The sequence below is a fragment of the Heterocephalus glaber genome, unplaced genomic scaffold (assembly GCF_053883595.1).
Source record: "Heterocephalus glaber isolate CG9 unplaced genomic scaffold, H.glaber_assembly_v1.0 deba00001523, whole genome shotgun sequence".
NCBI classification, from domain to species: Eukaryota; Metazoa; Chordata; class Mammalia; order Rodentia; family Bathyergidae; genus Heterocephalus; species Heterocephalus glaber.
Window position 1 is genome coordinate 31,839,220 of NW_028258327.1, and position 24,608 is coordinate 31,863,827.

General features: G+C 36.3%; 1 protein-coding gene across 6 annotated transcripts in view; it reads left to right on the top strand.

Moving 5' to 3' along the window:
- Map3k4 (mitogen-activated protein kinase kinase kinase 4) overlaps window positions 1-24,608 on the top strand; it is a 114,100-nt gene that overhangs the window by 44,309 nt on the left and 45,183 nt on the right. For all 6 annotated transcript variants that reach the window (XR_015441581.1, XM_004868994.3, XM_013067161.3 and 3 more), the window contains exons 3-4: window positions 6,062-7,425; window positions 23,902-24,144. Coding sequence is in view for 5 of the 6 variants with exons in the window: in XM_004868994.3 (XP_004869051.1) it covers window positions 6,062-7,425; window positions 23,902-24,144 (1,607 nt within the window). In the remaining variant the exon portion in view is untranslated. The remainder of the gene's footprint in view (window positions 1-6,061; window positions 7,426-23,901; window positions 24,145-24,608) is intronic.

A 24,608-nucleotide genomic window follows, 5' to 3' on the forward strand; every position in this document is an offset into this window, starting at 1 on the left:
AAGATACAATGCTTTCGCCTTAAGGTGGGGAACAAGGGCAAATATGCTTACTCTTTATCTGTCCATTACACTTTGAAACCTAGTCCCTACCAAAATAGTCTGGCAATAAAATGACACAACTAGGATAGGATTGGCATGGCAGAAGCAAGATGTTTATATGTAGATGAAATGATCATGTACAGAGAAAATACTAAGAAATCTCTAGGAGCCCCTAGAACTTGTATTTGAATTTAGCAGGATTAGAAAACACAAGGTATATATAAAAATTCAGGTCTGTGTATACTTGCTATAAATGAAGAATTGGGTATGGAAATTTAAAAGTTATGTAGGAGTACAAAGGACCTAGAAAAGTTAAAAAGAAAAACAAAAACAGAAACAGTGTTGTAAGACGTTGTTTAGTACCTAATTTTAAGACTTCTAAAGCTTCAGTAATCAAGGCAGTGTTGGTGTAAGGAAAGACATATAGATCATTGGAATAAAACAGAGAATCTAGAACTAGAACCATACATATATGATCCACTGAGTTTTGAAAGATTTTTTAACATTAGCATTTTATAGAACATAAAATCAATTCAAGAGCCGAGGAAGAGATAGTGTTTTCAGCAAATGGCACTAGAACACCTGGTATGCGTATGTAAAAAATTAACCTCAACCCTTTATTTCTATACATGAAAATAACTTGAAGGGATCTATGAACCTAAATATGAAAGCCTAAAAGTATAAAACTTTAAGAAGAAATTATAAGGGAAAATATTTATGAATTCAGGGTAGGCAAGAACTACCTAAGATACAAAAACATGATGTATAAAAGAAAAAAAATGATAAATGAGATTCCATCAAAATTTAGAACTTTAAATGACATCATTAAAATGAAAAGTAGTCCTTAAACAGACCGTATTTCCAATACATATAACCTATGACCAGAATATATAAAGAATTCTTAGAGCTCATTAATAGACAACCCAATTAAAATGTAGACATAAGAAGATGATAAATAGCCAGTATAGCACAAGGAATGGTGTGCAACTCTAGAATCAGAAAAATACTAATCAGTATAATAATAAGATTGAATTATACACTCATTAGGGAGATGAAGTTCAAAGTTTTAAAAGCCTTGTCATGACTTTTTCTTTTTGTTGGATTCTCCCCCTTTGCATTTAATTTGTCACACCCAATGAATTCATTCTGCTGGGTTTCCTGGGGTTGTGATCCTCATTGTCCTTTCCTAGGGTATTGTCTAAAATTTTTTGGAGTGCCGGTTTGGTATTCATGAAGTTTCTGAGGTGCTCTTTGTCATGAAAATATCTTATTTCTCCATCCATTTTGAAAGATAGTTTTGCAAGGTACATCAGTCTGGGTTGGAGGCTGTTTTCCTTTAGGGCTTGAATTACATCACTCCAAGCTCTTCTTGCCTTGATGGTTTGCATTGAGAAGTCTGCTGTGATTCTGGTGGGCTTTCCTTTGTACATGATTTGTTTCTTTTCTCTCACTGCTTGTAGAATTTTGTTCTTCTGTTGGATTTCTGGAATCCTAACTATTATATGCCTATGTGTAGATTTTTTTTTGATCAAGACTATTTGGAGTCCTATATGCCTCACTTATCTGTATGTCAAGTTCTTTTCCCCTCCTTGGGAAGTTTTCTGCCATCACTTCTGTGAAGAGTTTTTTTATGTCATCTGCACTCTCTCCTGTTTCTTCATTGACTCCAATCAGTCTTATGTTATTCTTCTTTGCATCGTCTCGCAGCTGCTGGATTGATTTCTCATGTTCCCTTACAATTTTAAAGCAATTTTTCTTTTCCTGGTCACTAATTGCAATCTTATCTTCTATATTTGAAATTCTGTCCTCACATTGGTTCATTCTGCTGTGCAGACTTTTGATGGAGTTTTTAATCTCTTGGAAATCTGTTTGTATCTGTTTTATGGATTCCATTTGTTTCCTTTGTTGGGATTCCATCATGTTCCTCAGATCCTCTATTTTTTATCTGTGTCCTCTCTAGATTTATTAATCATGTCTTGCACCATGAGCAAAATCTTTGCTGTTATCTGAGTAATTATTTCTGATTTCATTTTTCCCAGATCCTCTTTTGTTGCCAGTTCAGAGAGTCCAGGTGGTTGAGTGTCAGATTGTTCCATCTCATTTCCCTTTGGGGTTGCTGTAGATGAACCAAAAGTCTGTTTTTGAGACTTATTTACGTGTCTTCTCATTTCTACAGAGGGGTTGCTTCTGGCACCCACGTGGCTCACCTTCTCTGCCCTAGGAGCTTGGGATGTCGGTGGGAGAGCTTCCTTCGGGCTACTGGGACCGGCTGAGCTTCTCTGCCCTAGGAGCCTGTGATGGAGGCGGGGGAGCTTCCTTCCGGGTGCTGGGACCGGCTGAGCTTCTCTGCCCTGGGAGCCTGGAATGGAGGCGGGAGTCTCCTTCCGGGTTCTGGGACCGGCTGAGGTTCTCTCAACTGCTGTACTTTTAATCCTTTCCTTTTCAGAAGCTCTCTTTGCATTTGACTTTTTGTTAATTGCAAGGAGATTTAGTATTAACAGAAAACTGAACAAACAAACCTGTCCATTAGTAATGTACTTGCAGGTGCATTAAGAAGTTTGTTAGTATGTATTAGAGTGGTAAAGATAAAATTTGTAATGGCTGTGGAAGTTTCTGGGTCTATATGTTATTATATGTCACTCTGAAAACACCCTAATGCTTTTCTCAGATCTTAGTACTGGGGGAAATCGAACTCAGGGCCTGGAGCTTGCCGGGAAGGCACTGTGACCCTGAGCTACGGCCCCTCTCAGATCTTTCTTAATAGATTCCTTACAATTTTGTAGAAGTCTACCTTTGTCATCGGTTGCTAGCAACCACACTTATGGCTGTGTATGGTGGCATATACCTATAATATGAGTTACTAGAGGGTCTGAGGGAGGAGGATCACAAGTTTGAAGCCAGCCTGGGCAATTTAACATGTTCCCTCTGGTTTGAACCGCTGGTAGTTAGCTCTTTAACATCAGACAGTGGAATTCAAATCAGAACCACCCCATAGTGAGACAAACGAATTATAACCCCACTGTGAATGTGTTAAAAAGGGCTAAGAATGTAGTTCAGTGGTAGAGCACCCTTGTGTTCAGTCACCAGTATTGCCAAAAAAAAAAATAATGTGTTTTTACTCATACTACTGTAAGTACATTATCTGAAAAATATAGATATTGTTGAGAACTAATTTTATATGCATGTGTATGTATATATATGGTATATGTATATACTTGCACAGTAGCTTAGATAAGGTTTAAATCTATTTTAAGCTTGAATTGCATCATCATTTAAACTAAGAAGTATTACTTTTTATTTTTTTTAAACCAACTTTGTTTTTGTTTTTTGGGGGAGAAGAGAGCTCTGTCCCATCTTGCTCAATTCCCAGTTTGCTTTTCCCTGTGCACACTGTACATCCAAATATTAAATCACTGTTTTATGTCAAATTTCAGAAAATTATGTAATACATCTACTGTTTTGTATGCTATAAGGTAAGCTTTAACAAAGTTTGTGTATATTTGGTTTGACCTGCAGTTTTTCAGGACTCCTAAAATGAGATTATGTCTAAAGAAAATTGGTATTATGACCTTTTTTCCCTCTTAGATCCTTTCAATTGTTAACACAAATATCTAGGCTGAGAAGCTTTATCTCACTATTTTCATGGTTTTTTCACTTGGTAAATATAATAGATTTGAATATAATGTTTATAGCCAGTCTAAGGGGGTTATTAAGGTCATCCCAGCTAGTCTCAGTTATCTGCTTTTCTTAGCACCTTTAAATCATAGAAAATAAATACATTATATATGTTTCTTTACTGTTCACTATTATTTCAAATTATAAATTACACATATGTGCAAATATTCTGTAGCCATTATCAGTAACACTGTACCACATAAGTTTTATGATTATTTTAAGCCCCAAACCTTAAACTAGCAAAACTGATTTTTTGTTACAAAAAAGTCTTTTTTTTTGCCTCAAGACTTTCTTTTCCATACTAACTATATAACACTCTCTGCTAAGTCCTCAGTGCTTCTCTTCTGCATACGTTTTCTGAATGTTCTTATGTTCTATGCTGGCATGAGATAATATCTGTATCTACTATAATTTTTAAATTCACATTGTTGAATTTCTGTGCTGATCCCAACACCTATATTTTAGTTACCTTCAGACATTTCCACATAGTTGTCCCTTGAGCACCTCAAATTTAGTGTATTAGAAACTAAATTCATTATCTCTATCTGTAGTTTTATATGGCGATACAGTGTATATAGCATTCTATCTTTTCTTAAAGTATAGTCTGATATTTTTAAAAAAATTGTATTTTCAATGTCTTGAAATGACATTTGTCTTTTTTTTTTTTCAAAATATCATGCTTAACTAAACAGAAATGAATGGTATGTATGTGGTCTGTTAGTGAAGGCAAAGAGGAAGTAATTTAAATGTTGGCCTAGGCAAATTGTTTTATGAATGAGGTTTAATAGCAATAATAGTTTTTGTACTAAAATGTAACAAAATCCCTATAGACAAATCCTTTTTGATAAATCATAAATTATAGTCAATATAAGATAAACCAGGCTGTCAGTTTTTTTAGGAAAATTTGTTTTAAAATCCTTATTTTAAATAGATTAGGAGGTAAATTGATTTTAAACAAATTTTCTAAAGTGCATTGATTTTAGATATATTACTCTATAACTTGTAAATACATCCTATTCTGTCATATCTAAAGACACTGTAATGTTATGTACTAAGAAGCAAAATGCTTATAATTAATGACACCATTCTTAGAATTTTTATTTATTTAAAGAGTCTTTAATAGTTTTATTTTATTTTAGTTTTGATACAGGGTCTTACTATGTAGCTTTGGCTGGTCTTGAATTCACTCTGTATCCCAGGCTGGCCTTGAACTTGTGCTGATTGTATTGCCTTAGTTGCCCCAGTGCTGGGATTACAGGCATGCACCAACATGCCCACCTGAGTCTTTAATACTTACATAAATGAAATATATTTGTGAATATGTGTCTATAACTTAACTCAAATCACTATTGATTATGTAACATTTTGACTTCAAAAATGTTAAAATATGGAAAAATTCTGCCCTAACTTTGGTGAAATGAGGTATGTCCTGAGTATGGAGGAGAGATTGGGATAGTGTTATGTGTTGGGTGTTACTGATGGTCATCACTTGGGAGAAGCAAAGTAAGACTAGAAGTGATTAAAAATTGAAACTTTGGGAAACATTAAAATTTTGTAGAGTATACAAAGTTCGGGGGGGGGGTCGCTAAAAAGAGTGACTTAAGTAAGTAGAAGAGAACCCAGAGGTGGTTGTATTTAGGAAGAATAAAATGAAAGTATTTTAATAAGATACATAACTGGTTATAGTGTGTCTTGCTAGACAAGAAGGAAGATGTGCGTGTGTTCATTCCAAAGCTTGGAATTAAATGAATAGAACTAGTTGTTTGAAGGAAATGTGCATTTCTTTGCATTAATTTTGATGGATTTTATATACACAAAATCACACTAGGCACTTTACACTGGATTTTAGTCTGTCTTCACATATGGTAATGTTAAATTTAAAATATTACCACTTATTTGTTTCTACAAAGAAGAAATCAAGGAATAAAATAAACTAAAATCATAGGTTTTGGTTAATCAATTGTCCTCCACCATTTTATGAAAATAATCTTGGTGAATAATGGCTCCAAAAAGTTGAAATGATTTGGTCTAAAGTTAACACATGTAGTTCATGACCAAGATAGGAACTAGGTATGTTTTTCATCCAGGGTTCTGTCAGATCTCCCATGCCATTCCTTTCTTCTTAAGTTGAAGGTGATTACTTATATGATGACAAGGACAATGGATACAATCTTTTAAAATTTAGAGAAGAATGTTGCATATGTGTTTTGATTCCTTTCATTTTCAGCATGATCTTTTTAACAACCACAGCTTGAATTATAAGTACATGTGAATATCAGTTTTATTGAACATACTGAGTAGTTTCATATTTTTGAGTTATGTAATGTTCTGTTTTTATTTTTAATAGAAAAAATGAATGCACCAAATCAGCCTCCACATAAAGACACTGGAAAAACAGCAGAGAACATGGAAGACTATAGCTACAAGCAGGAGAAAAAGATCCGAGCAACTCTTAGAACAACAGAACGTGATCATAAGAAAAATGTACAGTGCTCATTCATGTTAGACTCAGTCAGTGGGTCTTTACCAAAAAAATCAATTCCAGATGTAGATCTCAATAAGCCTTACCTCAGCCTTGGCTGTAGCAATGCTAAGATTCCCGTCTCTGTACCCATGCCTATAGCCAGAACTGCACGCCAGACTTCTAGAACTGACTGTCCAGCAGATCGTTTAAAGTTTTTTGAAACATTACGACTTTTGCTAAAGCTTACCTCAGTCTCAAAGAAGAAGGACAGGGAGCAAAGAGGACAAGAAAATACATCTGCTTTTTGGTTTAACCGATCAAATGAGCTGATCTGGTTAGAGCTGCAAGCCTGGCATGCAGGACGGACCATTAATGATCAGGACCTCTTTTTATATACAGCCCGTCAAGCCATCCCAGATATTATCAACGAAATCCTTACTTTCAAAGTTAACTATGGGAGCTTTCCCTTTATTAGAAATGGAGCAAGTTTCAATGGTACTTCAATAGAAGGGCCATGCAAAGCCCCTTATGAAACAAAGAATGTGGGTTACTCAACATATCATGAGCATCTCCAGCGCCAGAGGGTCTCATTTGAGCAGGTGAAACGGATAATGGAGCTGCTAGAGTATATAGAAGCACTTTATCCATCATTGCAGGCTCTCCAAAAGGACTATGAAAAATATGCTGCAAAAGACTTCCAGGACAGGGTGCAGGCACTCTGTTTGTGGTTAAACATCACAAAAGACTTAAATCAGAAGTTAAGGATTATGGGTACTGTTTTGGGCATCAAGAATTTATCAGATATTGGCTGGCCAGTGTTTGAAATCCCTTCCCCTCGACCATCCAAAGGTAATGAGCCAGAAGACGAAGGTGATGACACAGAGGGAGAATTAAAAGAGTTGGAAAGTAGTATGGATGAAAGTGAAGAAGAACAAATCTCTGATCCAGGGGTACCAGAAATCAGGACATCCGCAGACAACAGTTCGGATGTTCAGTTGCAAGACTGTGCATCCAGGAAGTTTGAGAGGCTTGAGTCTGAAGAGGAGCCTATGGGCTGGGGAGCAGCAGACTATAGCACAGAAGCAGGCTTCAGTAGACATTGTCTGACTTCTATTTATAGACCATTTGTAGACAAAGCACTGAAGCAGATGGGGTTAAGAAAGTTAATTTTACGACTTCACAAACTAATGGATGGTTCCTTGCAAAGGGCACGTATAGCACTGGTTAAGAGTGATCATCCAGTGGAGGTAGGTTTCATTAGACAAGAGCATGATGATGTCCTTAGTTCCATTATTTATTATAAATTAGAATGTGTTGGTTATTTTAAAAACATTTAAAAAAAATTTTTTTTTGGTACCGGGGATCGAACTCGGGTCCTTGGGCTTGCGCAGCAGGCGGCGAAACCACTCAGCTAAATCCCTGGCCCCTAAAAACATTTTATTAGTACATGTTTGCAGTAATGTGTGCATTCTCAATGGGGAATTGGTACATGTACATGACACATCTTAATTCCCTTTTTCAGTTCCTTCCACTCGCTTTCCTCTTCACTCGCTCCATCTCTGGATCTTCTTCCCATTTGAGAAAGATCTATCTCCCTACTTCTTATTATCTATCTTTTTTTTTTTTTTTTGGAACTGGGGATCAAACTCAGAACTTTGCACCTGCGAGGCAGGCTAAATCTGAGCTAAATCCCTGGCCCTCTTATTATTTATTTTTAATTTGCTCCTTATTTGTATTTTGGGTTTCTCATACAAGAAACCATGCAATATTTAAGCTTGCGTGTCTGATATATTTCACTTAACATAATGGATTCAAAATGTATTTATTTTCCTACAAATGATTCAAGTTTATCTTTATGGCAGAGTAATATCCCATTGTGCATAAATATCATATTTTCTTTGTCCATTGATCTTTTAATGCACAAATAGGCTGGTTCCGAGATTTAGCAGTTATGAATTGAGCTGCTATTAACACGGGTATATGTATGTATCACTATAATATGATGTCTTTAACTCTTGGGAAGATACCTAGAAGGGTAGTAGCTGGGTCAGATGGAATTTCTGGTTTTAGTTTTTTGAGTAATCTCCATCCTGATTTCCATAATAGTTGTACTAGGCTATTACATACTTTCATATCTTGATATTTGTAAGTCATAAGTGGTAGTTATTATAAATTTCATATTTAATCATTTTAATATAAGCTACTGTGCTAAGTGCATCTATGAAAACTGTATGAAATTTAATGAATTAAGTACCAGGTGGTGTATGGAGGGAAAAGGTTTAACCATATAAATAGAGGATGGTGGAGAGGTTAGGTATGAATACAGAGAGAAGAAAGCCACAATCATGGATGACCACATGCTGAGAGTGAGTCAATAAAAGAGTCAACATCACACTCAGGTATTTTTAAATGAACAAGGTGTCCAAGGTCACAGATACATCTTTATTTTTTGAAATAGCATGTCTAGTTTTGGTTACTGCATTTTAAAGAGATCTTGTAATTTATAGAGAAATATAAAAATGATCAAAGAGGAGAAGTATACACTATTTGGGAAGTTTCAAGTGTTGAGGCTAGATGATAGAAATTTAAGGACAATCTTTATTAAGTGTGTTTTTCGGCATGTGAAGATTTTTGCGAGCCTCATGTCCATTATAGGTAATTGCTTGAAAACAGTACAGCTTTGATTTAGATAGCACGACACCTCTGAAGTTCCTTACTGTTAAGGGTGTCAAGACTAGAAAGGGGCATATTGTGGGATATTTGTTCTTGAGAGTATGGACTGTTTATGTCTTCTGGTAAGTTTGCATCCTCTACCGGCTGGAAGTGAAAGCATTCAACCCTGTGAGAGCCCTTGAACCTGTGTCAGTGCAAATTCAGGATTTTAGCAGCCATATACATACATACATATATATATATGTGTATATATATGTATGTATATGTATATATGTATGTATATATATGTATGTATATATATATATCCAGTGTACCTGTCATTTTAATTTTTAAATTTTCAGTTTATTACATAATCTGGCTCGCTTTGGAGTGAGAAATAAAACGGAAGGCATTTAAGATGGGAAACATCCAAACAGACTCAGTTTACAAGGTTATTTGTACCCCTATAGCCAGATCGTTAACCTTTTGGGACATGGGGGTCAAACAGTCACATAAATATAGCAAGGTCTTTATCAAATGAACCAACACTTTGTAGTAATTTTAAACAGTATTTTAACTTTGTGAATTATGTCTTTTTTTATATATATATTGTTTTATTAGATCAAATTAGCTTTTTCCCTCTTTTAGTCCATGAATCACTAAGATTTTTATCATACTGCAGATTTCAGAAAGCATAGAGTAAAGCAACAGATATGTCTCAAGGATTTGTCATATTTCAAATGGTAAATAACTTTTGTCTAGTCTTTTGACTAGAGTGGTTTAACTATCCAGACCTGTGTGGGCCGGACAGGAGTGATGTTTATTTTAATTTTAATTTTGAAGCCTAGTTTTGAAGTAATATGAACAGCAAAGCTGTGGCAGTGTGGTCTCATCTTTAACACAGTGGTTTTCATAGGACAGGCTTATGGTGAGGGCAAGAAGTAGGGCTGGCATGTTGGCTTTCTGGAAACTGCTTTGCATGCCCTTCTCAGTCATCTTTCTCTCCCCTCCAGACTGTAGGAATCAATGAGTGTCATTAATGGTAGTACTGTGCTTTGCATCCTTAGATCTGTTAAAACAAGAAAACAGTGAGGGACTGAGGAGGAAGCTTAGTGGTAGAGCACTTGCCTAGCATGTGTGCTCAATACCCAGTACCACCACCAAAAAAAGGAAAAAAATGAGAGAGAGAGAGAGAAAACTAGTGAGCCCTACATTTTCTGTTGGAACTCATGTTGAAGAAGGATAGCAGTTTACCCATGGTTTTGAACTCCTATGAAGCTGTGTTCCTTTGTTTGACCAATTGAGATTTAACAAAAGAAGTCATCTTTGTTAGAGAAAAAAGCAGATTCAAATTCAAATCTTATAAGGTATATGAATTGAAGGCTGTTTATTTAGAATTGTCTTTAGATTGTTTGCTTTTGAAGCACCTGTTATTTTTAACTTTGGTTCATAAAATATTAAGTCCTTGTCAAATCTGAAGTAGGAATTCTGTACTGTATTGGAGATTAATCCAAACTAACAAATGATGAGGCTCTAAAGTTGTAATTAACTCAGTGGGAAAGTTAAAATTTTGTTTTTATTTCCATTTCAGGGACATAAACTCTGGGGTGTGTTGTGTATGCATACTCCCTTCCTGAATTTATTATGTTTTGTCATATAGGTTTGTGCAGTTTAAATACTTGTAAAAATACATAAGCTATATGTTGTAAGGTTATTTTATGCACATTTTTTTGCTTTCTGTATTAAATTTATATATTTTCAGAAGGGGAGAAAGATAAAATGAGTATATTTTATTGTAATCTTTATCATACATATTACCTCAAATGCAAGTAAGATGTTTTGGTTAATTGCTTTCTTTTGAATTAGAAATGACTGTGTAATTATTACACATTTAGTGGCCAATAAACTACTGTTTATCATTGGAGCCAAAGAAAAATTATGCTGTTTTTTTTCTCTAAAAAATACAAGAAACCTAGAAGAAGTTGCCCTTTATTTTTAGAGTAAACAGAACATGTAGAAACTAGGAAGTATCTATTAACATCTACCACTTAGTGTTACCATTTGCTAGACTTAGCAAATCGATGAGGTAGGTCATATTATTTCTATAGTTTACAAATAAGGAAACTGGGTTAGAGAGAGAGAGGAGATAGTTTTCTCCAAATCACAGTGCCATGGCATTGTTAGATGGATTCAAACCTAAGATTCTGGGATACCAGACTTTGGACTATGCTATTAGTTTCCTACCCTGTCTGCACGTCAGCATTGCCCATGAATCTTTAAAATATGCACACCTTTGTCCTTGGATGTAAGACAAATCAGAATCTCCCAGCATGGGACAAAAGACTGACTTTTTAAAAAGAATAACATTTCAAACAAACCTGTACTATATGTCTCATATATAGCCAGGCTTGTACCAGTGCAATTCTGAGTCAGCCACTGAAGATGCCAGTTTGGCCACAGATTCCCTGCCTTCTGCCTTCAAGATCTGTGCTTACTATGTAGCTATTAAAGTTAACTTTTGAGTTGCTCCAATCATTGCCTGTCTGATATAAATACAATTACAAAACCTTTTTATTGAATGACACACTAGCAAGTATACACTTGCTCATTTGCCTAGAAGTTTTCTGAAACAAACTTATTTGAGGGAAAATAGGAATTGTGTTACATTGTTTTGAGATCGGTAAGCCAGCTGATTCAGACTGATGTAAGATCAGAGTAGGACAGAAGCGGAGAACTGGATCCCTTGTAACAGAACTGCGACAGTAATGTTAAGAATAGTAGCTAGCATTAACTGAACATTTGAGATATAACTTGGGGAAGAAGAAAGGTCAGATAACTTTGTTAAATTGAACATCCAGTAAGTGTCAAAATCAGGATGTGAACTCAGAACTCTGGCTGTAGAGCCATGCATTTTGACAGTATACTACTCCCACAGTTAGAATTGGTTTCACATGGTGTTTACGGAAGATAGGTATTAAGTTAGCGAGGGGCTAGTATTTAAAAATGGGAAGATTTTACATAAAAATCTGTATTTTTGGTTTTCCTTGAAATACTGCAAGGTCTGTCAACACTGGGTGCACATTCCTACATAGTAGTCACTGGCTGGAGCTGACTGGCAGCATTCATGCTCCATTTTACCCCAGTGCTTCTTAGAGCTGCCCTATTACACTTCTGTATGTTACCTACATATCCTCTGTAGGGATTTCAGTTAGGTGTGGGATCCCTAGGACAGAATAGTAGTATAGTTCTGAATATAGCTCAGTGGTAGTAGACTTGTGTTAGTCACTTTTCCACCACTTTAAGAAAATATCTGAGATAATTAACTTATAAAGAAAAAAGACATTTTGGCTCATAGTTTTGAAGTTTCTACTCCAGGATCTGGTGGGACCCGATTGCTTTGAGAGTGAGGAATTTATAGTGAAAACAAAACTGCTCACCTCATGTCCAGGAAGCAGAAGAGAAAAAAGTGGCCTGGATCCCACAGACCCTTGTGATTCAGGTCCATTCCTGGCAATGACCTAAGGACCTCCCTTAAGCCCTTTGCTCCAAAGGCCCATAGCATCTCCTAGTACTGCCACCCTGGAGACCAAGCCTTGTACCATATGGACATTTGGGGAACATTTACCCAAACCATAGCAATTTTATAGAAGTTTAAAATTTATGTCTATTATTATTTTGTGATTACCTTGTTTTTTGTGCACTCATTTTCTTACTCTTTTTACATAGTTTCAAATTTTCTTTTCTTACAGAAAACTAGTAAACATGTAAAAGCAGGGTAATTCTGAGAACCCTCATGAATCTGTATCCTAGCATATAGTTATTAGTTCATGGCCAGTATCTGCAACCACTTGACATCTTCCTCTACCATGTGGAGAAAACCTTAGATATCCTCATTTTATCCATTTCAGTATGTTTGTCTGAAAAATGAGGACTTGGTTTATTTTTAATTGTAGTATGAATTTTTGATATAAAAACTACCCTACTAACAGAATTTAAAGCATACAATGCTATATTGTTATCAGTAAGAGGACTTGTTTTTAAAATACAACCACAGGCCAGATGTGGTGGCGCACGCCTGTAGTCCCAGCATTTGGGAGGCTGAAGCAGGAGGATTGCCATGAGTTCGAGGCCAGCCTGAACTACATAGCAAGATCCTGTCTCTAAAACAAAACAAAATATATATATATATATATATATATGTCCACAATACTATTACCATATCTAAAATTATGTATAGCAGTGATTCCTTGATGTCAAATAACAAGTTAATGTTCATATTTCTCTTGCCACAATTGTTACTTTTAGAAATATTTTTGTTTGAATCAGTGTGCAAATAATAGCCGCATGTTCTAATCGTCTGTTATACTTTTGTAGTCTTTCCCCCTTTTTATCATATACTTATTGGAAAAACAAGGTCATTTATCCTATTAGGTCTCCCACTGTCTGAACTTTGATGATTGTACTTGCCCTTTATAATGTTTCTGTTTTCTGTGTCCTCTGGAATTCACTATAAAACTGAGTAGCTTGATCAGATTCAGCATGTCCTGATTGACTGTGTTAACTCTACTGTATTGGACACGTACAGTGTCTTTTCATGATGTTAGGAGTAGTTGATTATAACCTAGATTCTTTAATTTATTAAGGATTGAAAGTGCAGATGTTCTTATTCTCTTATGTCTACTTCACTTAGCCTCTTGATTTATTATATATTGCTGTAAGAAGAAACTTTTCCTCACTGATTATTTGGTTAATTGTGGAATAGGTGAACAGGAATGGCAAGATAAATGTGCTTAATCCTTTCCCTTGTCGCCATTTTTTAAAATAATGAGTTGGTTTATTGTGACTGGTGTTTTTTTATTATGAATTTAAACATTCAATATGACAGGGTATTGAAGTCGTTATTGCAGTCTGCTGAAGTAATTCTTGTAATCATTGTTGACACTGTCCCGTTGCTGGACAATGAGAACATATTCAAGTTAGCCTGAGTCCTTTTTTCACAACCCTGCCTAGTGAGTAGTCTGAGAGCTTCCTTGTTTTCTGGTGTAACAGTCTGTTTTAGGGTTATGTTGTGTATCTCCTCCAGATTGAGAATCATGTTTTTTTCAAGGATCTCTACTTCCTTTTATTGGGAAATAGTATTCCAGGACCACCATCTAGGCACCAGCATTCCTCACTGCAATTGAAGTAATCCTTCACTGTTTTAGTCCTCTTCAGTGATGGAGATGCACAGTGCAACACAATTTCATATGGCTACTTGGAGCTCAAATGCAGGTCTCCAAATTTATACTCAGTCTCTTCTGACTTAATCTGTATGTCATCTTTCTTTTAAACTGTGAATCTCAGTTTATGGTGACACGGGAATGATAGCATTAGAGTCAGATACTTATTGTATTCCAAACACACAGCAATCTCAGAATAACACCACCAACAATATAATTACTGAAAAGCAGTTTGCTTTTGATTTTGTTCATCTTTAGGGTGTAACTCTCTAGCAATATAACATCAAATTTCTGTGTGTTTAAGACATTTGGAATATTTCTCATGGTTATGCCACTAATGCCACTAACTAGATATCTAATTAGGTGCTTTTTGTTGCTTTTTAAAAAAAAATAATAGCTTTATTGAGATATATTCATGTATCATGACATTCACCATTTAAAACTATTCATTTAAGTTAGTAGTTTTATGTTTTTAGAGTTATGCAACCATCACCACTGAAACCGTCCTCACTAGCTAATTTTAGAAAATTATTATCCCTAAAAGAGTTCTTTTACCCTTTAGCTGTTGCCTCCAGAATTCCTCTGGGCACCATCCCCAACCCCAGGGAACTACTAACCTACATTTTGTTTATATTTGCCTAGTCTGGACATCTCATGTAAATGCAGCCATATAATATATGGTCTTTTGTGACTGGCTTCTTTCACTTAGCATAATGTTTTCAAGGTTCATCCATGTTGTGGTATGTATCAGTGCTTTATTCTTTTTTATGGCCCAACAATTTTTTTTTTTTTTTGGTACCGGAGATAGAACTCGGGACCTTTCGCTTGTGAGGCAGGTGCCGGAACCACTGAGCTAAATCCGCAGCCCCCCAACAATGTTTTATTGTATGGCTGCACCACATGTTTATCCATCTATAGATTTTTTTTAAAAAAAAAATTTAAGTATTGGTTTTTTAAATTTATCTTTTATGAGACTTACGTAAAATATTTGGTTTTTTAAAAATCTGAGTAATATATTTTCAAAGATGTCTAGGTTCTCTAATAGGGATAGTTTTTGTTTAGAAAAATTGTTTCATCTTTTCATTTTAAAAATTTTAATATAGCTTTTTTGAGATATGCAATTTTGTTTACTTTTAGTATTAAAAATGGATTTATCCCCCCCCCTTAAGGATATGTTCATATTGATATATTTCCATAATATCTTTATCCATTCTCCTCCCCCTTATTTTATTTTTCAATTTTGGAATTATCCTTTTATTCTTTAGGTACTCATTTTAAGTGATTTTCTTTTACTTCCAATGAAATACTAAGTTGTGCCAACCCTTTTGTTGCAGATTCTTTTTCTCTTGTCTTGAGTCAGCATCTTGCTGTATTGCCCAGGCTGACCTCAAACTTGTGATCCTTTTGCTTTAGCCAGAGTAGCTGGGATTACAGGTGACTACCACAGTGCCTGGCTTCTTCTTAGATTTTTATAGTTGTTATAGTGTCAGATCATATAGTCATCTCATCATCATCATCATCATCATCATTCTGTTTTATACTGGGAATTGAATCCAGGGCCTTTATACAGAGATACATCCCCAGCCCCTTTTTATTTTTATTTTGAGGCAGGGTCTTGCTAAGTCTCTAAATTGCCCAGGTTGCACTTGAACTTGCAGTCCTCGTGTCTCAGTTTCCCGGAGTGCTAGGATTACAAGTTTGCACCCCTATACTGGCTTATATAGCTATTACTGGCAGTATTGTCTTCCCTACTTTGATCATTCAGTCTTGGTTCTACAGCAGTGTGTGTGCATGTGTGCGTGTGTGTGTGTGTGTGTGTGTGTGTGTGTGTGTTTGGGTAAAGATTTATATAGAGATAAAAATAATAGGTTTTTAATTTTTGTTAAAAGGCTCATTTAATTCTGTATTCCAATCTTGAGTCATTTTTGTGTGACACTTATCCCCTAATAGATTCCTTAGTGAGGTCTCATTCCCTGACTTCTTGGATATACATAGCAGTTCACATTTTTACTTGAAAATTTATTTGGCTAGCCATAAAATCTTTGTCTTGTGCTTTCTTTTCTTGTATTAATTTATTATTCATTATTTTTATCCTGAAATATTAGGTTGGAGTCTGCCAATGCAATTTTTTGTTTCTACTTATAAGATCCTTGGTTTGCTGAATACCTAAAAGATTGTTCATTTTCTTTAAACTCTGCTACTCTTCTGTGGTATTTTTTTCCAGTTTGTTATTTTTTTAATACACAGTGTGCACTTTCATATGTAGTTCTGGGTTTGGTTTGGTTTCTGTCAGCCTTTTTTTAAACTTTCAATTAACTTTCTTAATAGTTTTAAGTTTTTGAGTTTTATTAGTTTGATTTTCTTTTGGAACCATCACTTATGTACAGTAGACCCTCAAGTTACAACTGGCCTGACATACGAGCAACTTGGGTTAATTAGGTTAATGTAAGGTTCATGTATGTGCCTCTTGTTATCTAGAGTGTGTACCTAGGTAAACATCCAGATCTCAGCTCTGTTGACTTAGTTACAACCAGCCCTTGGGAACTGATCGAGTTCCTAAGTCAAGGGTCCACTGTATTTTGTATGTACTTTGCCTATCTTCTGTGTCACTTCCTTTCAGATCTTTTTCTTCTCTTTATATCGTTTCATTTTGATTAATAAAATATTCTTCCTTTTAACTTTATATTTCTGTGAAAGCATTGTCTATTCTGTTTATTTGCTTTTGTGTTTCTTCTGGTTTATTTTTGAAATCATTTAAAATTTTTAAAAAGTTGTTACTTCCTGTTGTTCTTTTGTATTTTCTGTGATTTTCTTAATATCTTTTAGCTCTTTAAAACCTGGACTACAATTCCCATCTGACCAGCAGACATATCTTGCCTACTTTCATTGTCTGTGGAGTCATTCTACTCGCTCTTCTCTCTTTGCTTATAATAACCCTGTGTTAGAGTCTACCACTGTCTTTCTTGTTGCTCATTTTAAAACATGATACTTGTGTTCATTAACTTAAGGAGAGAAGGAGTTAGGCAAGCATATAGATTATGACTTTGAGGTTCCTCTCTGAGGTGCGGAGAAATGTGCAGTCTCCCGGTTTGGACTCTCTTCTGTTTAATTCTCTTTTCTTTTATTGGTCAGTTGGATTTCACTCTGGCAGTTTTCTTTCTTGGTATGAAGTTTTGCCCTGACAGGAAATTTGGGGTGCTAGACTTAAGCGTTTGTGAGCCTAAACCACTCCAGCCCCTTTGACCTTACTGCCAGCCCTTTGACATCACTCATGAACTTGTGCCCAAACCACTCCCAATCTCACTGATGTTCTCAGGCAAATGCAGTGAGCTTTCTTTTCAATATGTATTGATGATTTTGAGATTTACCCCTTTCCACACATTAGACAGCCTATGAATTCCTATGCTTCCCCTGCACAGTGCTTTTCCATTTATGTTATAGAACTGTTCAGTTTCCCTTTTCTTGTTGGGTTTGTGAATACCCCTTGCCACCTAGTGTTCTGTAGCTGGTTTTGCTGTCCTAGTTGCTCTGTATTTTTATGAGGTGCAAGGGAAACTGTATTCCCAGAACTTTTTATTAGTTTGACCTATACTAAGTTGCCAACATTTTATCATTTTCAGCTGACTAAAATGGCAATTTTTATATGTTTAACCTAGTGTATTGCTCTTTGTTTAGGTTTTAATACATTTGAAATCTCTTGAGAGTATATGTTCAACATATACTTGATTTCCTGTATCAGGCAAGAGTTTCTAAAATTGCTATATATGATGTAAAATATGATTCCTTGTGATGGTATGTGATATAGTAAGATATAAGCATGTAATTACTTTTAATTGCCTGTAACATTCTTTTGATAATTCATTATTTTCCAATTTAACCTGCTCCCTACCTTTTTTGTAACTGAATTATCAGAGGTAATTGAATATGTTTCTGTGTTCTTTTGATCTGTTTACTACTGTGTCAGTACTTTTCTATTTTAAATAAGGTAGGTTTATTAGTGAGGTTTGGCATCTTGCAGGGCAGTTCTCTCCATTTATTCTTTTCAGAAGTTTCTAGGCCATTTGAATTTTTGCACATCTCTCACTTCCACAGGAATTTTATTATGCATCAAGTACACACAAAATGAAATTAGGATTATGATGTGGTTACATCAGATTTTTATTATTGTCCTTATATTATTGAGTCCTAATGGTTTGGCTGGATTGATCAGAGGTTTAATCCTGTACTTTTCGCTGCAATAAAATAATAGCGGATAGGACATTGCTGCATCACACTACCCCTTTCCTCAGTCTGGTTTTATTAAATAATTTGGAATGGAAGATCCAGATTTTTCTCTTGTAGTACTTTTAAAAAATATAAATACTTTATTCTAGAACTTATAGTCCATAACTTACTCATTGTTTAGTTGTTTTAGCCTGTATAAGTTTTGCTAGTTTTACAACTTGTCATTTCCTTTAGTATTTTTCTTCCTGCCTTGTGAATCGTATTCCAATCCACTTTTCATTTGATTCTGCTGTAATTCTTTATGTAGTTTTTAGGAGAAGGTAAATGAACTATTCTTTGAACTCTTCACTGATAGAGAGGTGTTGGTCATGGTGTGGGCTGAACTGGGGAGGGCTGGGATGTCAGGCTGAATTCTCAGGGCCATATTTTGGATGGGCAGGTGGAGGTTTGAAAGAGTCTGCAGTATGTTCACGCAGCAGACATTGACAGACTGCTGCATTAATGCCAATTAATATATGCAAGTTTGCTGAATTCTATAGAGTTTAAACATTTTTTTCTGCTGTCATTAAACCAGGAAAAGCAAAAAAAAGTACCTAAAGCTTTTAAAGAGATGTATTAATCCTGACCACATTTATCACAAGTAATTGACTTTTAAATTTTATGGCTACTTTAAAAACTTGTGCCCAAGGATAGTATATATTAATTGAAATGCAAAAACATATGATGAACGTAAAAGGATAAATTAATCTTGTTCTCCTTAGTTCTGATACAAATTGTTGGGGGAAAACACCCAGCATATTCCCCAGGTTGGTGTTTTAGTGGTATATGCTAATATATTATTTGTTTGATGCTGGGCTATATTACTGTAGGTTAAATGTCTTCAGTTTTAAGAAGCAAAGGAAATTTTTTCTTTTCAAGTAATTAATGTTACTGGGAATTTTATACTATCTAAGAAGAAAACATAATCCTTATTTTTGTAATTAAATGTGTCTCAATTATACCAAGCATATAATTTTTTTAATCAAAGTATCGATTTTCAAACTGCAGATTGTGTCAACCTATCACTACAGTAAACGCTGTTGTCTTTAAGGAGCGCAGTGACAACTCTGAGAACTGGGAGCTGTTAATAGGGAGTCAGGTTAAGTGTTTCATTCTTCAGTGTGGGGTGTTAAGCCAGAGAAGAGACATTGAGTCTTTGATAGGAGCTCAGCATGTATTATGTGACAGGTACTGAGCTAAGTGTGTTGGAGAGTCTTAGATAAGAGATAGACATTCTTCATTATTTGGAACTGATGTGGGGGAAATCAAATAGATAAAAATAACACATATCATGAAAATGATAAGTACAACCAAAGAAGCACTTGCAAGGCTCTATAAGAAAATGTTATTTGAGGCAAAGAAAACTTGATAGAGGTTGGTGTCAGACTCTGAGTTCCTCTCTAATGAGATTAAGAGTTCACCAGAGACATGGGGTATTGTCAGTAAATCATACCCTCTGATGATAAAAGGTGTTAATTTGTGCAGAGGGGCAGAGATGTTTGCTGAACTTAGTTAAGTGTAAGAAGCTATTGTGAAGGGGGAGGAGAGGAGGCAGTAGGAGATAAGGATCAAGATATGTGTGGAGACCAGAACTTTGTGCTGAATAAGAGGCCCTGGTCCTTGGTTGTGACAGTGAAGCTCTGTGGTTCAAATAGACTTAGAACAGAACCATACTGGGGTTTATTGTGAGGTGAGTGGGTTGAAAGGTTGGAATCAGGAAACACACTTGAAAAGAGTGAATTAAGGCAGTGCAAGTATAGAGGAGAAAGTAGATAAAGGACTGAGCAGAGCTGACAAGTGTCTGCAACAGAAACAGAATTGAGGATGACAGATGGATGTTACTGTGACAGCCACACTGTGTGTCCTTGTGAGAAACACAAGGTTAGGGAGCCATCCCAAAGAAGGTCATAGACATGAACACAGTCCCGGTCCATAGCCAAGGTTCTTTTGCAGTTCAGATATTAAGCCTGCTGAAAGTTCTAATTGTGATTGTTTAACCAAATCTGACATTAGATGTGGTAATCTGCATTTGCTCTAAAGCAACCAATGCTGTGGTGAGAGGGAGAGCATGTTAATAGTAGTAATTTTACAAATGTTACATGCAGTAGATTTTTTAAAAGCACTTTTTCTACAGGTATATTCTATTTAATCTTTATAAGGTAAGGTAACAACTATTTTTTCAGTAATAGGGATTGAACCCAAGGACTTACACATGTTACACAAGCACTTCACTGAGCTACAATCCCCAGCCCAATTCTATTTTTAAAATGAAGAAATCAAGCCTGAAAAACTAGCAGTGCTTCCAGAATCACATAGCTAATTAAATAACTCAAAGCTAGATTTTCTAACCTTTGAACCTTGATTTTTTTTCTCATTCAGTTATACTATCTCTATGAAGAAAATCAAAGTGAACTCAGGGTGCTGCAGTGTGTTTTTAGTTGGTATCTTGGGCTGTGTGTGTGAAAAAAGTCATCCTAAAGGTAGCATAAGGTGAGCCTTGCAAACTAAGGGTTTTGAGGTGGGGAAATGAAAGGAGGAACATTGCCAGGTGATCAGGCTCCACAGCAAGGGTTAGGCACAAGGGTCAGGCATGGTGAAATCCTGTGAGGGAGGACAGAGGAGAGGTGGACTGGGGAGAGGTGGACTGGGGAGAGCTGAAATGACAGGCTAAGTTCTCTGCGCCATATTTGGTGGATGGGCAGGTGGAGGCTTGAAAGAGTGCAGGATATTCATGCAGCAGACATTGAGACATTGACAGACTGCCGTATAAATGCCAGCCACCCTCACAGTCACATTAGGTATTATTTGGGTGGATCCTCCAAGAGTGTTGCAATCACTTCTGAGTTTCGCTTTGAGATGGTAATTCAGGTTCTTTTGTCAAAGGTCAAGATGTGAGCAGAGGATAATAGCAGTTAATAGCCACTAAATGACTTGGAGGCTAGATGTCAGTGACTTCATAGGGGCAGAATAGCTACAATTGGAGATGTTATAAAAGGTTGAGGTTTTCAAATTTAGATGATTTCGGTTTTCTTTTTTTTTTTTTTTTGCACTTTATTAAATTCTTTTATTGGTACATTGTAGGTATACAACACAATTACATTTCTCATTGGGAATTGTACCTTTACATAATGCATCTTGGTTCTTATTTTTTCCCCATTCCTAGCCCTCCCTTCACCCCCTCCACCCTTCCCTATTTACAAAGACTTTATTTCCATTTTTTCCATTTCTCATCATTTTTCCTTTCCCTTCTTTCCTTTCCCCTGCCCCTCTGTCGCGAGCAGGTACCGTGGGTAAAGAGGACTCGGACTTGGATGGCAGTTCACACACTTATCTTATATTATCCTAATTCATTTCAATACAATTACCACACAATATTAAGTCTGCCAATTACCACGTCCCTGTACCAGTACTGCGCAAGTCCTTAATGGGAGCGCGACGTTTCCTCCCGCAGGGTCAGAGGGTTGATCCGTAGACTAGACGAAGGGCGTCTAGTCGGCGCTAGGCTATCCGCCTCTCCGCTTGCCTCGTCCTCTGGTCTCGTCTGGTCGGCGGCGATGCTCCTCCCAGCGGGATCAGGTGTGCAGATGTTTCGGTCGGTAGTCAGATCATCAGATTGACTGGTCGACTGGTCGGTGGGACGGATCCTCGACTTGCTTGGGGTCTTCAGCTCCTTTTATACTATTCTAGCTGGGCGTTGGTGGTATTGGTTCAGACTTATCACACTGTCCAGCTTGGGGCATACTCTGCCCAGTTCGGGGTACGCCCTGTCCAGTTCGGGCTACACCCTTATCAGTTCCATACCACTTAAGGTTCTACTTTCATTACCTTCATATCTTATGGTTACACATCACTCTTATGATTGTGTTATACTTAGGTTACAGCACTCTTAAAGTCACAGCACACTTTAGGGTTACAGCACACTTAGGATTATACAATTCCATCTTATTCCAAGGTGTTCTCCACACCCTCCCACTACCCCTACCCCTTTGGACCTTTTCTTCCTATTTTGCATTATCGATTATTCATTCTAATCATTGGTACATTTTAGGTATACAATATAATGACATTCATCATTGGAAATTTGCACCTTTACATAATCTCTCTTGGTTCTTATTTTTCACCCTTGCCCAGCCCTCCCTTCAACCCCTCCATTCCTCCGTATTTACAAAGATTTTGTTCCTATTTTTCCATTTTCTCATATTAATCCCACTCCCTTCTATCCTTTCCCCTAGCCCTCCCACTTCCTTCCCCTTTGCCCCTTTTCTTCCTATTTCACATGACCTATTATTATACATTTAGTCCTTATTTACACTTTCAGTTTCTCACACCAGAGAAACTATTCGGTATTTATACATGTGTGTCCTATTTATTTCACTTAAGAGTATCGCCTCAATGTGCATCCACTTAGCTATACATGAAAAAATGTTCAACATCACAGGTCATTCGAGAGATGCAAATGAAAACAATGCTGAGATTCCACTTCTCTCCAGAAAGAATGGCTGCTGTCATGAAATCAACCAACAACAAATGCTGGCAGGACTGTGGGGAAAGAGGAACCCTGGTCCACTGCTGGTGGGAGTGTAGACTGGTGCAAGCACTATGGAAATCAGTATGGAGATACCTCGAAGTAGGACTGGAAGTCCCATTTGACCCTGCTATTCCACTGCTGGGGATCTTCCCCAAAGAATTAAAAGAATCATACCACAGTGATATATGTGTGCCCATGTTCATAGCAGCACAGTTTGTGATAGCTAAAACTTGGAAACAGCCAAAATGCCCATCATCTGGAGACTGGATAAAGAAAATGTGTTTTTTTTATAAAATGGAGTACTACTCAGCCATAAAAAATGAGAGATTTCAATTTTCTTAATAGGAGGAGATAAGGACTTGGAATATGATTTGCAGGATAATGTTGCCAGATGTTTAAGAACAGTGCAAAACCTCCAAATCTCCTATTTTGTGGGGGAAAGGAATAAGGAATTTGAGAGGGACAACTAAAAGAATGAGCCAGGAAACATCAAGCAACAGAGAGTGGTATCAAATCATGTTGATCTTACATGAACTCACTAGTTTTTATCTTAACATAGTGGCTGCTTAGGAAGAACTAGTTCCTGGTTTTGTAATCTTTTTTCAAATTTTACTAATTTTCTCTTTTCTTAGTCTAGAAAAATAGTGGTGAATAGTACTGTATGTAACCTTAAAAATAGTGTTTGGGGGCCGGGGATTTAGCTCCTTGGTTCTGGCGCCTGCCTTGTAAGCGCAAGGTCCCGAGTTCGATCCCTGGTACCAAAAAAAAAATAGTGTTCGGATCCTTTTAAGTATGATGCAAAATGTTAAAAAGAACTTGATACTTTTACTGATATTTTGTTAAGTGTATTTTACTTGAGTTTCTATTCTTGTTATGATTTTCAAATACTTTTAGAGCTTTTTGAGTCTGTATTGAAAATGTTTAATTATTGAAGATTCTTTGCCCTTTAAAATTAGGCTTTTGTTGATTTGTCAGAAAATTTTAGAGAATAGTAGTTTATAACCACAACCTTAGAACATTGTCCTTATGCTCTTTTAATCTCCGTCTTGAATTTTTGTCAGTTTTCTGAATTTCCAGATCCCATGTGGGGTTCAGATTATGTGCAGTTGTCAAGGACACCACCTTCCTCTGAACAGAAATGCAGTTCTGTGTCCTGGGAAGAGCTGAAGGCCATGGACTTGCCCTCATTTGAGCCTGCCTTCTTAGTGCTCTGCCGAGTTCTGCTGAACGTTATACATGAGTGCCTGAAACTACGACTGGAGCAGAGGCCTGCTGGAGAGCCATCTCTCTTGAGTATCAAGCAGGTTTGTTTCAAAGACTTTAAATTTTTAACAGTTATTACATTAGTGTTCAGGCTTATCCTTTTTGAGGATTGTATTACTGCAAATAGTAAAAAATAAATGTACTAGTATCTTTAAGGTGCTCTTTTTTTAGAGCAATATAAAATGTTCTTATCTGTGTACAATTATGGTTCAGCCTTTCTACCACCTACTTCCTTTAGCAGAAGGGTATAAAAATAGGTGATAATATGACCCTTGCCTCCTTTGTTTCACTCTTTGAAGACTGGAAACAAAATTTGTTCTTTAAAAGCCAGGGATTTAGCTCAGTGGTTCTGCCGTCTGCCTATTCTTTAGAATGACTTTCTTTTTGGTAGTGGTGTTATATTTAAGTTATGTAGATTAATGTCTTTTTAGAGTATGCAGAGGAGAGGTGTTTGGACTTTTTACTTGCTTAAGCAGTTGTTTAAACAGTAAGGATTTTCTAGTTG